At 46.1% G+C, this 16305-nt stretch overlaps 1 protein-coding gene across 4 annotated transcripts in view; it reads right to left on the bottom strand.

Annotated features, from left to right (window-relative positions):
* ABCC4 (ATP binding cassette subfamily C member 4 (PEL blood group)) overlaps positions 1-16305 on the bottom strand; it is a 284074-nt gene that overhangs the window by 140664 nt on the left and 127105 nt on the right. For all 4 annotated transcript variants that reach the window (XM_081794994.1, XM_060636846.3, XM_078432437.2 and 1 more), the window contains exons 16-18: positions 6938-7032; positions 6613-6699; positions 1506-1602 (exon numbers count right to left, since the gene is read on the bottom strand). In XM_081794994.1, coding sequence (XP_081651120.1) covers positions 1506-1602; positions 6613-6699; positions 6938-7032 — 279 coding nt within the window. The remainder of the gene's footprint in view (positions 1-1505; positions 1603-6612; positions 6700-6937; positions 7033-16305) is intronic.

Below are 16305 nucleotides of genomic sequence, written 5' to 3'. Positions count from 1 at the left end.
CTCAGACGCGGTGAACACCATGTGACAAGAGAGGCAGAGACCACGGTGTTGCAGTGGCAAGCCGAGAACACCAAGGACAGCTGGCTAACACCAGTGGCTGGAAGAGGTGATGAAGGATTCCCCACAAGAGCCTTCACAAGAGCATGGCCCTGCCAGCACCTTGATTTTGGACTGGTAGGCTCCAGAAGGGTGATGATGACAGACTTCTGTTACTTAATCCATGCCGTATGTGGTAATTTGTTATGGCAGCTCCAGAAACTGATACGCTAATCTGAGCCCATGATTCCGTCTTCTGAACTTTACTGAGACTTCTAATTGCTTCTGCTGTTGCCCCTCCAGCAAACATCGAGAGGTCTTTTAAAAATTATTTTAACCTTTATTCATTTTTGAGAGACAGAGAGAAAGAGTGCAAGCAGGTGTGGGACAGAGAGAGAGGGAGACACAGAATCCGAAGCAGGCTCCAGGCTCTGAGCAGTCAGCACAGAACCTGATGCAAAGCTTGAACTCACGAACCGTGAGATCATGACCCAAGCCGAAGTCAGACACTTAGCCGACTGAGCCACCCAGGTGCCCCAAGAGGGATCTTTTAAAACCATGCATCAGACCACATCACCCCTCTGCTCTGATCTATCCAATGGCTTCCAACCCACTTCCGGGCCAGCCGCCCACTGCTCTGAGCCCACCTCCCTCACACTCTCTCGCCCACAGTGCCTCAGACACACGGGTCTTCCAGACATTCTTACAACATGCCAGGTCAGTTCCTTCCTTAGGACCCCACCGCTGGACCCCCTGCCTCAACCCCCCTCCCCCAGGTGACTGCACGGCCAGCACCTTCATGTCACTTAGGTCCCCTGAGGCACCAGCTCCCTGGGGAGGCTGTCATGGTATGCGCCGCCCCCTGCCCCACACGTTACCCCTATCCCCACAAGAATGGAAGCCCCACGATGGCAGGGACTTTTACTTATCACCGCCCCGGCTCTCACACGTATGGGGCACACATAGAACCCTATGCCAGGAGACTAGCAACTGGCTACACGCAGGACTGCATGTCTCGACCGGGGGCGCTCAGCTTTCCAACCACGCTTCTGTCACTAATGGAAGATGCTCTTTGGCTAAACTGCAGAAGACAAATAGAAACAAGTATGTCTCAGTCTCCCTAATTTTCAAATAATACACTTTGATTTACGTGGAAGAAGAGGAAAACAAAAGTTCTAAATAAAACAGCATCACTATCCCAAGCAATTTTACTAGAACAGTTATAATTTAGAACTCTGAGGCACCAATTTTATATATTTAGGGTAATATGGCCTAGAGCGGAACAGTTCCATTTCTACATGTCTGGATTCATGCCTAAAAGCAGGAATACCAGCTCTGGGCAGGACAGGGTACAAAACGAAGGAAGGAGAGGGAGTTTGGCACAAACCTAAGAAGAGACCTGCTGGGAGGTCTCACCTTCAACACACCTGAGTGCTAGCAAGTCCCACAGATGTCTAGAAATTACTTACATCTTTCAATATCAGAATCTGACTTGCAGCTTTTAGGTATTGCAACTGATGAGTCACTAAGACTGTGATCTTCTCGTGCAAGGTTTGACAAATACACCTATAAATATAAAAGGTACAGTAAGCAAAAACCACGTTAATGGGGGTGCTCCAAATTGAAAAACACACATTTTCAAAACACATAGAGACAAAGACAACACACTAGTCAAAGATTTGTAGTTTAAAAACCAATATAAATACAGATACAAATCAAATACAAATGTAAATCACTGGGAACCTAACGAGGTCCTCGAATTTATCCACCAACTTGAGTCTAGTTCTGCTAAGAAATTCCAAAAAGCAGTCCAGTGAAGGAGACGCCAAGAGCTAACTAACATTTTTCCCCCCTAAAACTCAGCTTAACAATTATTTATGTATTTCATGGTGAAAAAACAATTGAGCAATAGTGAGATTCCAAAACCGGACTGAATGAAAATACTAGTGTTTCACCCCTGTGTATGACTGGGTGAAGGAGGGATCTAAGTTATACAAAAATGTACATTTTTCTTAGTTTGCTAGGTAATTGATTTATGATGTAATATTAACCAAAAAAAAAATCTTAAATTCTCAGTAACCTTCCCAAAGTGCATTTTCTAGACACTTTCTAGACACACTTCCTAAATACAATTAGAAAACAAAGACTGGCATGTCCTCAATTAGTGTTTACAATATCCCCACAGTCCCATCCAGAGCACTAAACCATCTTTCAGTCGGACTGAAAACCTTCTGAATATGAATACGAAAGAAGAGAATCCAAGGGGCCGAAATCATAGTGGAAATCATTCAACAGCTCAAAGGACACACCAGTCCTCTTAGCCAAGAGCCCCACCAGCACTCAAGTAGGTTTTTTACAGTAACTCCTCAAAGTGCTCCTCGTTTTAAATGCACACCCCTAGGAACTGCACTCCAGCCTGTACCCCACCATGGTCCACAACCTGTCCAGGTCAGCACATAGCCTGAGACGGGGCCATCTGACCAGAGGCAGGGCCCTAGGCATATGCTCTGGGTGAGAGAGCCCCTTGCACAGCAAATCTCAGGAACGTGGGCCCCAGCTCAACCTGCTGAGGTAGGTCAGATCAAGAGTTCTGCAGGCACCCAGACTGCAGTTCAAATCCCTCTTACTAGCCTGGAGATGTCAGATGAGCTAACGGACCTCTCTCTGAACCTCAGTTCCTTCATCTCAAAATAAGGCCGATGACAACCCATAGGTATGTTCTAAGAACACTAATCCACTCAGTCAATGTTAGGTCCATTCTCCACCTTCCCTAACCCACAAGTGGCCCTTTGGTTTGGACTCAGGACAGAAAAGTCCTCAGGGGACACTTCTGAGACTGGACCTGAGATCAGAAGCAAGACCCCAGGATGTAGGTATATATACTATTATTCCATTCTTTACATCCAGGAGGATTAATGTTTCCCCTTTGAAAGGTCTTGGTGTGGCTTTTATTCCTAAGTTTCCTGAGCGAGTAAACCCCTCTTCAGGCTTAGCGTGTTTAAGGGAACTGTTACTTCTTAATTCAAAATTCCCTGCTGGCAATCCCTGAAGACAGATGTTAACCACCACATCTAATGGGTTGCTGCGTCCAAGATGGGCCAATGCAAAACTTTTAAAATGTTTTCTTCCTAACATTCCACCAAACACGAGGAAATATAAAGAATTACAATGATGTTATCAGGTGATGGCTCTAAATTTTTCTAAATTATGTTTTTTAATCAAAATCTCTAGGAAAATACTCTACTTGCCAAATTTTTAACAGTAAAAATTTCCAAGCCATGCCATTAAAAAAAAAAAAAAATGAAGGATCAGTAACAAGTTATTTAACCTTTATCCTGTGTAAGGGCTGTGTTAAGAGGGCACATGTACTATGGTAGAGAGGATACAAATAAGACAGTCACTACCCTCATTCATTCAATCGACAGACCTCTGTTGAGGTACAACGCACTCTAAGTGCCAAGGACATCTACAGGTCAAGAAAACGGACGACACTGTGAAGAGGGAGGCACATTAAATAAATACAGAAAGTGCACTCTTGGGTCGTGATGTATGCTGTAAGGAAAAAGCAAGGTGAGGGCTGCAATCTTGGATGTAGGGGACACACGGACCATGAGCATATCTGGGGGAAACATTCCTGGAAGAAGGTACAGCAGGTGCAGCGGCTCTGGGAGAGAAACCTGCTGCACAAAGGTGCCTTCGTGCATTCACAGTGAGTCAGGGGTAGGGGGGACTCATCAGTGCTCAAGTACAGCCCACTGAGGGCTCTGGGAAGATGAAAGGGCACAGGCCACCCCCTGGAAAAACGGGAGGGAAAGGTGGCAGCGACATCTTCTTTGTCCTGGCGCACTGGCCCCCAGGCTCCCGGACAGAAGGAACAGGATCTGTACAGACAGGCAGATAGGAGGAAGGGACACAGCTCATTCAGGGCACTGCACGAGAGCCAGCGTGGCCAGAGTAGGGAGTTTGCGTGAGGAAGTGCTGGAAATGCAAATGGGTCAGACTGCAAAGAATCTTTTTCGCCACTTGAAGATGCTGAGCTGCGCCCCGAGCATGAAGGGGGTCCGTGGAGGCCTGAGGCGGCAAAGGTGAACAGAGTAGGCAGTAGTGGGGCAGATCCAGTTAGGACAGACTCGAACTGATTACGCAGAAGTGAGGGTCTAGGGATATGGGGCTCTCTAAAATAAGACAGGATCCACCGCTCCAAGAGGTTACATGCGCTTCTGTTCACCCGAGGGCCTCCAACCTTCCACATGTGACAGAATCCACGTCGATGTTTACAGCATATAGTTGTAAGACTCGCAAACCTTAATAACCTTGGATATATATTCACGACCGAAGTAAACTGCTAATGGCAAGTAGAAGTGTAACTCATTCACTTTTAATACAAAACACTTCACATCTCTGAGCTTCAACACAACCGCCATCTTTCATAGTATATTGTTCAGTCCAATTTTCTAGCTCGTTGAGAACATTCTCCAGCTGCTGCTGAGTGATTTCCTAAATTGCATTCGTGCTCCCTGCCCTAAGTTTCCCCAAAGAACGTGGTTCTGATTAGCAAACAACAATTTTAACAAGCTTGCTTCTATCAAGTGTATATCCAAAGCCATTAAACCCGAAAGGTGCGAGAGGACTTTATAAATACCTCCTGGGTTCAAAGAAGAACCTGGGAGAGTTTCTGTGATAAGCACACTGATACTTGGCAATTAGAAGGTCATCTTCTCCCCTCCCAAGTGACACAAACTCAATGGCCAGCGGAAACTGTTCTTACAGCGATAGAGAGCTTGTGCGCAATACCCGCCCCCCACCCAGGTTGGGGAGACACATTTGTGAGCCCGGGGGTGGGGGGGCACTGGGGACAGGGAGGCTGGGCTACTCCTGATGCCACCGAGGGAGGGGGTTGGAACTCTGTCACCGAACTCACTAACAAGCCACAAGGCACTTCCCTAAGGGAAAATTCATCCAGTGGCGATCAGGAAGGGATGGGCAAGGAGGTCGGATCAAAGAGCTGGAGGCCATGTCAGGTATCAGCTGCTCGGCTCTCTGCATTCTGAAAAATTCAATGCTGCCATGCTTCTTTTTTTCTTTAATTACAGTAAAATAAATAGAAGATCTACGATTTTAACCATCTTTAAGCATAGAGCTCAGCAGCATTACGGACACTCACACCGTTGTGCAACCATCACCACCACCCATCTCCAGAACTTGTCATCATCCCAAAACGAAACACTTGGTACATACACGCTCTAGGGGAGAAATGACAGGAACCCACACTCAGGGGACACGGAGTCCCAGCTCCTCGTATCCAGAACCCAGAGCTGCCTCACACTGCTCTCTCTGCTAGAATCTCTTTACTTTGCTACTTGGGACTTGTTGTAAATGAACTGTGTCCTCCCCAAAATTCACACGTTGATGCCTTAAGCCCCCAATACTTTAGAATTTGGTGACAGGGCCTTCAAGGGGTAATTAAGTGAAAATGAGGCCTTGATGACGGGTCCTTATCCAATCTGACTGGTGTCCTTAGAAGAGATTAGGACATAAGGAGAAAGACACCGTGGGTGCATGTGCACAGAGGAGGGGCCGTGTGAGGACACAGCAAGGGGGTGGCCATCAGCCAGTCACGGAGAGAGGTCTCAGGAGAAACGAAGGGGCCGACACCCTGGTCTGGACTTTCAACATCATTTGCAAGAACCTCTACCTCCATGCACACATTAGGGCTTCAGGAAATGCACTTGAAAGTGCTCACCGGCTTTAATAACAGTAAGCTAACTGTGGGGTAGATCTGGATGCCGTTTTAGCAAGAGTGAGCTCACGATGCTTCTGCATACGCCAGTCTACACTCAGTCCACAGGAAGCATCAGTCACGTATGTTAGCTTCCAGTACTTACATCAGTGGTTTCACGACTGAGCAAGAGCCGATGAAAACCAATTCCCGAAACACAAAGTGAGAGCCAGGAGATAAGCTAGATTCTGGGTATCTAGTTTCAAATTCAAGTTACCCCTACATGTGGGGGCCCTTACCTATTAATTTTAAGAATCCATGAAGCAACACTCAATTATTGAAACCATCCTGTGATACGGGGTAAGTCATTCTTAAACTATTCTAGACTTTACCAAGTACTTCCTAACCTACGGGATAATTAGCACAAACCAGCAAACTGCACTTCTAAATGTGCCATCAACAAAAATGATGAAGGAAAAGAACCTGGCAGCCAAGCACCACGTTACCGAGTCCCATTCTTCAATTCAGAAAACCGTCCAGCATCCTTCTTATTCCACCAACAACGTCTTGTTTATCACCTACAAGTAGCAAGGGGAAATCTGCCATCTATTTCTTAACCCCCTAAAGCCTGTTCTCCACTCACCGCCCCGTCCCCGACGCAGTAAGCACCGTCTGCATCTTCCCCCTTGTTCCCCGAAAATGTCTCTAAAACGGATCGTCTGTGGAGGGAAGGGAGGAGAAAGACGGCCGCCTGAGCAGAAGCAGCAGAGTCTACCGAGGCGTCCAGGCTTTCCTGAGCCCTCTTCCCCAAACCCCACGCGGTTCTTAGCAGAAGTGACCGGAGCAGGCAAACTCACAGTTCAAACAAGTGCTTGCCCACTTCCGCATCCACGGCACTGAGAGGATCGTCCAGGAGGTAGACGTCGGCGTCCTGGTACACTGCTCTAGAAACATAAAGCGCTGTCAGCCGGGAGAACGCCCCACACCCCCACCTCTCCGAGGCCTGACGGCGTTCAGCAACAACTCGGGTCGCGTTCATGCCGAGAGCCGCCGTAATAATGCAAGATTCGTGCTTCCCACGGCGCACCCCCCCCCCCAATGCAGCTGCAGGTGGTTTCGGGTGAGGCGCCCCTGGGAGCCGCACACAGCACAGGCGCGGGAGGGCAACCGAACCGCGATTACCTCGCGAGGTTGACCCGGGCCTTCTGCCCCCCGCTCAGTGTGGCTCCCCGATCGCCTATCACGGTCAGATCTCCGTCCTCCAAAAGCTGCAAATCCTGCACGGAGACACAAAGAAGAAAACGATGTAAAATATATCCTCCTGTCGTCCTAGACTTGCAGCACCGGTTCTTCATACTCCATGGGATCAACTACAATAGATGATATTTCAAAGAGACAAAATTGTAACCCTGAACCTTTCCAACAAACTCAGGGCTTTTTGTTTTCATTCGGCAGCTTTTCCCCACAGTATTTATGCATTTCACCATTTTAACAGATGTTTTATTGAACATCGACTGTATGTCTGGCATTGTTCTGGGCACAATGAATTTGGTTGTAGGAAGACAGTCCCTTGAGTTTCCGTGGAGGGAGACTGACACTATGAAAAATTAGCATGAGTGCAAGTCCTAAGAAGAAAAACAAAGGCGGCTCAGGGGGAGAGGGGCAGGGGAAGTGCATCGTACATGGGGGTCAGGAAGGTCTCTGATCAGAGGGGCTTTCACAGACAGATTAAGTGCACCTGCAGAAACTGAAAAGCATTCCATGTGCAGGAACAAGCAAGCGCAAAGGCCATAGGGCAGATGGGTGCCCAAGGTGTTGGAGGACTAGCAGGCAGGCCAGCAGAGCTAAACAAAATGAGAAAAGAATGGGGAGAGCAAGGGCAGAGGTAAAGGGGCGGGGGGCATGTTTCACTCCCAGTGAAATGGGGAGGAGGACATGACCTGGCTTAGGGTTTTGAGAAATCCCTCTTGCCTCTCTGTGGAAAAGAGATGGTATGGGCACCCGGTGAAGGCAGGGCACACATCAGGAGGATTCTGCAAGAACGTAGGTGAGAGCAGGCTGTGGCTGGAACCAGAGTGAGAACAGCAGAAATGGAGTGCAGTGGTCAGGTTCCGGGCAAATTTCAAAGGTCGAGCCTGTAACACCTGTGGATGAAGGGGTGGGGTCGTGGTGGCAGAAGAGGAGCGATGTATCGTCCTCCATGTGAGAAAGGGGAAGAACTGCCTCACCGGCTACTGAGCTGGGCAAGACAGCAGATGCAACTTGAGATCGTGGTTATGGGCAAGCCAAGATGCCTACGGAGGACATCAGGTTGCAGCTGGACGTGCAACTCTGGAGGTCTGTGCCAAGGGCTACTTGTGCAAGCTGGCAGCACACACATGACTTGGAAAGCCACGGGACTTCCTTTATCAAAGAACAAGTGTGGGGTTTTTTTTAATTTGTTTAATGTTTACTTATTTTTGAGAGAGAGTATGAACAGGGGAGGGGCAGAGAAAGAGGGAGACTCAGAATCTAAAGAAAGCTCCAGACTCTGAGCTGTCAGCACAGAACCTGACACAGGGCTCAGACTCACGAACCATAAGATCATGACCTGAGCCAAAGTCGGACACTTAGTTGACTGAGCCACCCAGGCGCCCCTAAAAGAACAAGTGTGTCTTAACCAGCCAGTTTGCTGATCTCGACCTCAGCTTCCCACCCTCAGAGAAGGTTAACTAACACCTGACCCTTGTCTTCTACTTAAGTTTGTTTGTTTATTTATTTATTTAGAGACCATAAGCAGGGGAGGGGCAGAGATAGAGGGAGAGAGAATCCCAAGCAGGCTTCCCGCTGTCAGCACAGAGCCCAGTGCAGGGCTTGAACCCGTGAACCATGAGATCATGACCTGAGCTGAAGTTGGGACACTTAAACAACTGAACCACCCAGGCACCCCGTCACATTTTTTTTTTAGGTTTATTCGCTTTAAAAATGCTGACAGCACAGAGCCTGACGCGGGGCTCAGTCTCACAAACTGTGAGATCATGACCTGAGCCGAAACCAAGAGTCGGACACTTAACCGAATGAGCCACCCAGGCGGCCCCCTTGTCTTCACATTTAAGGCATGGTGATAGAGTGACTCACGAGATCTGTACAAGAAATGAGAAGAGTAGTCTGGAAAGGAAAAACAAAAGGGAAGTGTTCAAGAGACACTGAGGTGATCAGCTGAATTAAGTAGATGCTTGTTCCACACAAGCCAGATGGAACTCAAAGCTAAGAAGAAGCTTCATGCTTTCTTGTGAAGATCTGGGAATCTATCAAGTTATATATGAATATTATTTAAGAAATAAACTCAAAATGGATAAAGGACCTGAATGTGAGACAGGAAACCATCAAAACCCTAGAGGAGAAAGCAGGCAACCACCTCTTTGACCTCAGCCGCAGCAATTTCTTACTCAACACATCTCCCAAGGCAAGGGAATTAAAAGCAAAAATGAACTATTGGGACCTCATCAAGATAAAAAGCTTCTGCCCTGCAAAGGAAATAATTAACAAAACTAAAAGGCAGACAGAATGGGAAAAGATATTCGCAAATGACACATCGGACAAAGGGCTAGTATCCAAAATCTATAAAGAGATCACCAAACTCCACACCCGAAAAACAAATAATCCAATGAAGAAATGGGCAGAAAACATGAATAGATACTTCTCTAAAGAAGACATCCAGATGGCCAACAGACACATGAAAAGATGCTAAACGTCACTCCTCATCAGGGAAATACAAATCAAAACCACACTCAGATATCACCTCACACCAGTCAGAGTGGCTAAAATGAACAAATCAGGAGACTATAGATGCTGGCGAGGATGTGGAGAAACGGGAAACGGGAACCCTCTCGCGCTGTTGGTGGGAATGCCAACTGGTGCAGCCTCTCTGGAAAACAGTGTGGAGGTTCCTCAACAAATTAAAAACAGATCTACCCTACAACCCAGCAATAGCACCACTGGGAATTTGCCCAAGGGATACAGCAGTGCTGAAGCATAGGGGCATATGTACCCCAATGTTTATAGCAGCGCTTTCAACAATAGCCAAATTAAGGAAAGAGCCTAAATGTCCATCAACTGATGAATGGATAAAGAGGTTGTGGTTTATATACACAATGGAATACTACTTGGCAATGAGAAAGAATGAAATCCGGCCATTTGCAGCAACATGAATAGAACTGGAAGGTATTATGCTAAGTGAAATAAGTCAGAGAAAGACACATGTTTTCACTCATAGGTGGATCTTGAGAAACTTAACAGAAGACCATGGGGGAGGGGAAAGGGGGAAAAAAAAAGTTACAAAGAGGGAGGGAGGCAAACCATAAGAGACTCTTGGACACTGAGAACAAACTGAGGGTTGATGGGGGTTGGAAAAGACGGGAAGGTGGGTGATGGGCACGGAGGAGGGCACTGTTGGGATGAGCCCTGGATGTTGTATGGAAACCAATTTGTCAATAAATTATATTTAAAAAAAAAAAAAAGAAAGAAATGAACCAATCATAGTACCTGGAGAAAAAAAAGGGAGTAATAAGAACATCCCCTAAAGGACAGGGTAACAGGTTTAATTACCTTGTATTAGAAACCTTTATTTAGATGGCTTGTAATTGTCACTAGACAGGTCCTAGCATCGACAAGCAGAATGTGGGGGAGTTTGCTGGTTACCTACCACACCTCTCAAGCATAGACTTAGGATACACAGCAACACTTTCTACGGATAAACCCTCATCTCTTCGTCTCTAACTTTGGCAAATCGGGGAGAAAGCAAGCGGCATGCTGGAATGTCCATGACAAGCATGTCCAATGATCTCCCTAAGCCTCTTTTTCCTCTTCTACAAGATGTGCTGGAGAGACAAGAATGGCTAAGCTCGAGGATGCCGTGACAATCAAAACCGTGGACAAACACCTTCTATACATAGGAAAAGGACACAAATCATCATGACCTGCTATTCGTGGCTGATACAGATTTTCTGATCAAACCAACAGTGGGACCCCTCAGGGTGAATCACAACATGCCAAGCACACCACCAAAAGGAGAAGGGAGAGAGAGCACCCCATCCTAACCCATTCCCTGACAGCGTACAAAGACTCCCAGAATTCCCTGCATGCTCAGAGCCTAAGTGGATTACGGTAAATGAAAGGCAGCAACTGCTCAATCATGAAAATCCACTATTTCACGCGGGTTTGTTTTTTTTTTTTTTGCTGAAGTCAGAAGTCAACACCATCGCTTGCTTTTGCTTTCCATTAAAAACAATGGGCCATTTTGAGATAGGCTCCCAGCCTCCACCCACCCACACAGTTTACTTGGCCTCCAAGTCACTGTTGACAGTCCTTGCAAAGTGTTCTTAGGTTTTTATGCCTTGATTTTATATTGCTTTGTTCTCCTTCTAAAATAGCACCAGACTGGGGCGCCTGGGTGGCTCAGCCGGTTAAGCGGCTGACTTCGGCTCAGGTCATGATCTCGCGGTCCGTGAGTTCGAGCCCCGCGTGAGGCTCTGTGCTGACAGCTCAGAGCCTGGAGCCTGTTTCGGATTCTGTGTCTCCCTCTCTCTGACCCTCCCCTGTTCATGCTCTGTCTCTCCCTGTCTCAAAAATAAATAAAACGTTAAAAATTAAAAAAAAAAAAAAATAAATAAAATAAAATAAAATAGCACCAGACTGTGGCAGAGCAACCTTAGCCATTTTCTAGAGAAGGCACTTAAAATCCACCCTTTCACTTAGCACAGTTAAGGAACACGGAACGGACACTCTCTGAGCCCGGTAGTAGGATTTTGAGTGTGTTGTTGACTCTGCAAACTATGGACAAGCATCAGATGGGGGGATGGCGGAGGGGAGTGGGGACAACATTTCAAAGAATATGAAGTGAAATCTGAGTCAGGCTAATTTTCGAACCATAATTTTTCTGTTTCAGTTAAAGGAGAAAAGCCCGAGTTGAGCATAATATTGCAAATTCTCCCAATCTCCCAGTGGGAAGAAGATATTCTAATGTTAGTTACATCACAGTGACATTTAACCAACTCTTTCCTCTGTAATGGTTTTCACTAAAAAGCACACATACAAGACTAGAGGAAAGCCAAGAAACAGCGATGCTGGGCTGATGCCACCAGGCCCAAAACCTGTGTCGAGTGCCCTCTGGCAATGGTGGAGACTTCAGTAGAAATACCACTGAGCAGACTGTTGACAGTCTAGGAGAGCCAGACTCGAGGCCTGGGGGGCAAAGGAGGGCTGGATCCCGAGTCAAACAGCCTGAGTTCCGAGGCTTTGTTCCTAACATTTCTCCCATGACTGGCCTTCCTATCATGGCCTGTCGACTCCCCAACCATCCTCGAGCTTCCTGAATCAGAACTCACCCTTTTTCTACTACACTCCCAAGACCCTGATTTCTCAGGAAGGGCCCACCGTATTCTGCTTCATAATTTGTACACGCATGCACGGTTTATCTCCCCCAGCTCCAAGAGGGTAAGATTTATGCACCAAGCCTGGTGCCCGGTTGTCTGACAGTGATTATCTCTAATCCTCACAAGCTGCAAAGAATTAGCCCCACTTCACAGATGGGGAAACTGAGATGAGGTTACATAACAGTCTGAGGACTGCCAGCTGTTAAATGGAATGGATGGAATCTGAATGAAGTTTGTCTCTATTCATAGCCTTTTACTCTTCCTTCCTCATCAAGCTGCCCCAAGTGGTTACTGAAAAATATATTTAAAAGTATATTTAAGGGCACCAGGGTGGCTCAGTTGGTTAAGAGTCTGACTTCGGCTCAGGTCATGATCTCACAGTTCATGAGTTCGAGCCCCTCGTCGGGCTCTGTGCTGACAGCTCCAAGCCTCCTTTGGACTCTCTGTCTCTCTGTCTCTCTGTCTCTCTGCCTCTTCCCTCCTTGTGCTCTTTATCTCTCAAAAATAAACAGACATTTTTTAAAGTATATTTAAAACAAAAAGTGTACTTATAATATCAAAATTAAGACTTGAAGACTTCTCTATACACACACAAGTATCGATAAACTTAGGGTCTCCATATTTTGATTAGCCTTATAGATCCCTTTTGTACTTATTTATTTCCTATGTCATAGGTAAAAGCGATCTCAAGTGAGAGATGAAAAACTAAAGATAAAACAATAATCATTCTACAACCGTCAATGTTATCAGAAAAGAAAATGTCCAAGCTGGCAGAAATGTAGTAAATAGAAGAAACTGTAAGCCTGTGAGCACCCCAGAGAGTCTTATAAATTCGAGTGACCTATGTGAGAAAATACTAAATTTGAATTTATCAATATTACACCTTCAAGTATGTATTACCCAAAAATGCTAAAAAGTCTTCCAACGTAAAATAGCCAGACAAATGTCATGTGATACGTTGCTTATCTTCTGTTAGACACTATCTTTGTTGGTGGTTTATGTAACGTACTACATTAGAGCACCTATAACAAACATCACCTCAAATAATGGAAGTTATATACTCAAATACCTTCTTTTCTAACATGTCACATTTTATAGAGGTGATTCTACGCAAAACTGGCTGCTCTTTTATTAAGAGGCAGTATCTCTTCAACACTATTCTAACATTTATAGAATGCTTGTTACGTCCCTAGCAATCAGGTGCTTTAAGAAAGTTATTGCATTTCGTCCTAAAAAACACCACATGAGGTTGATCATCTCCATTTCATAGACAAAGAAACTCAAGCTTTGTAACCCGAATCACACAGCTAGTAAATAGACTGAGACTCAATCCACAACTGTCTGCCTCCAGGGCCTTGGACTTAACCAGCTGTTCCCTAAACTATACTCTGTAACTTGCTACAGTGTCACTCTGAGTATGTCATCAGTCTCAATGGATGTTGCTAAATGTGATTACTTCATATCCTCCTATTTTATTTCAGAAATATTATCTGCTCAACGACTTAAGTTAACTTCAATTAGGTCTAGTGTAACACATCTAGTTGTTAGTAATATACACGTAACATAAGAAATGTTGCCCTTTTTTGTTTTGTTTTCCCTCCAGATTTAGGGGAGGCTGTAAGGAGAAATCTCTATTATACTTATATGTATATACGAATTTAGAGAAAAGGACTAGCTACCATTTTTCAAAAACCCGGCATGTCTGCTTAGTCTCGACAGAAGTCCCATATGCCCACCATTTAATAAGGAAATGGACTAACATCCCAAGTTAATTCTCGAGACTGTCTCTCTCCAAAGGCCAAGGCCTTTCTACTACACATGCAGTCTTTGTATCTACGGGCAACATAATTCCAGGATGCCACAACCCTCTGTAGCCATCTTATGCCCATCCGTTGACAGATGGGTTCCAAGAGGAGAAAAGCAAAAGATCTCGTAACTCATCAGGTGGTTCTGTGGTTTCCTAAAGCCCTTACCAATCACTAAACAGAGTCATAGATGGCATTTCAGAACTGCAGCCAAACTTCTTGGAAATCTTCGGACCTACTGTCGTCACTCGGAGCAGACGGGAGAAGCCCAGACAGGTAACAGGATGTGTCTGAAGTGACAAGGCTGGGGCCAGGACTCCACCCTTCACTACATCTTCACGCCCGGCCTCCTTTTCTGTCCAGGAGGGAAGGAGCACAAGGGGCCCTGACCCCACATGCCGTGTCACGCAGAACAGGTAACCGACCATGTTTATCAACATGGAGCCATGAATACAAGAATCGCAGCACAGCCCGCCTTGCAGGGGCCCTTGCCGCCAGAGTCCACGTGCCCCAGAGGTGGCCCACACACTGGTCCAGTCGTCCCCTGTGGCGGTGGCAAAGGCATCAGTCCCTGGGGAAAACGCTGAATGGCAGCCACCGTCCCAACACGTGCTTTTCTCCAGGGATGGTCAAATGTGGGGAGTAGAAAGGCAGGGCTGAGCTATCACCAGAAAAGCAAGGCCGTGCAAAGAAACAGGCAAGCACTGGCCTGGCTCTTCGGAGTCTGCTCTGGGCATCAGGAGTTAAGCTTGAGGAAGGTGAAAAGAAAACGCCTGTGTTCTGTTCATCGCATACTCCACACCCCACCTTCTTCAATTGTCCCATTAAAAAAAAAAAAAAAAAAAAATCACATAATTTACTCATTATTTAGTAAGTGACATGTATTTGGGCTAAAATAAGTTTAATGTCCCTCTTTTCAGGAATGCTCTCCCAGCCTCTGTGGCAACGGAATATAATTTCTCGTGCTAGGGGCCAAGAGTTAAACATATCATTTACAACTGGCTCAGTGTTGAAGGAGGCAAGTTAAGGCAAAAACTTTTCCTTTTCTATCTTATGTGAAAACACTGTTCCTGATTGGAGCACATACGTATCTATCTGAATGTTCTTGGCCACACAGAATTTCAGTACTTTTCTATTACTCTTAAAAAATCTTCTTCTTGGACGCTCATAGAACCTCTATTTAAATCATTTAAAGGGTAGTTACATTGGGCACCTGGGTGGCTCAATCAGTTAAATATCTGACTTCGTTCAGCTCAGGTCATGATCTCATGGTTCCTGAGTTCGAGACCCACACTGGGTGAGCATGAACTCTGCTTTGGGTGAGCCAGAGCCCAGGTGAGCCCCGCTCCTCTTTCCCTCTCCCTCTCTCTGCCCTTTGAGAACTTGCGTGTGCATTCTCTCTTTCTCTCTCTCTCTCTCTCTCTCAAAATAAATAAATAAATAAATAATAAAAATATATAAAATATAAAATATAAATTAAATTAAATTAAACAGTAGTTATGTCGAATAAGGTTACCTAGTAGTTTATGAGCTGAAAAGGCAGTGGTGTAAATATGAGAAGGAAAACTTCAGCTCCTGGTACCCAGTTAGGGTTGTAATCTTCACACGTGCACAACGTCAAGGTACATGGGCCACACGGTGGCCTCTTCAGCTCCTCGCTCCCGGCAGTCATTGCGTTGAGGAGACTCACCCCCATGGTATCACATGCCACGTCCACAAGTACTTGATGACGGTGTCTGCCTAAGGAACTTCTCCAGTTATATCTGAATTAACTGTTGCTACTCTGTGTACATGCCTGTTGTATGCTCGAAGTTGACATCCTCGAATCCAGCTTTGGATGTTAACTGCTGCATCATCCCCATTTTTCTAAATGCTCCACGACACCGTTCCTGGAGCACAGCTGACGTCCTACCCTCGCCCACCAGGCTTGCAGATGGGCTACTGGGGCCACTGCCTCTCGGCGTCTGGCTTCTCACCAGTGTCACCACTGGTCTCCGCCTCAATTACCCAACTTTAAAAATCGCTCTTCCTTATAAACTCCCTCTGCTGGGAGGCGTCATGGCCCCGTGAAGCATGGAATCTGGGGTCATGAAAAATCTGAACTTGAAGCATGGAATCTGGGGTCATGAAAAATCTGAACTTGAGCTGCAGATGTTTACGTGAATTGTTTCATCTCTATAAGCCTCAGTTCTAGCAACTATAAAATGAGGGTGGTGCATGCCATCAAAAGCACTGGTAAAAGATTAAAAACTGGTATGTGTGTGTGCGTGGGTGGGTGGGTGGGTGGGCGCACGCACGACAGGCAAAAAAGTGATTAGCACGTGGACTCCAA

The sequence above is a fragment of the Panthera onca genome, chromosome A1 (genome assembly GCF_046562875.1).
Source record: "Panthera onca isolate mPanOnc1 chromosome A1, mPanOnc1 haplotype 2, whole genome shotgun sequence".
Classification (NCBI taxonomy): Eukaryota; Metazoa; Chordata; class Mammalia; order Carnivora; family Felidae; genus Panthera; species Panthera onca.
This window is presented reverse-complemented; position numbering and strand designations above follow the sequence as displayed.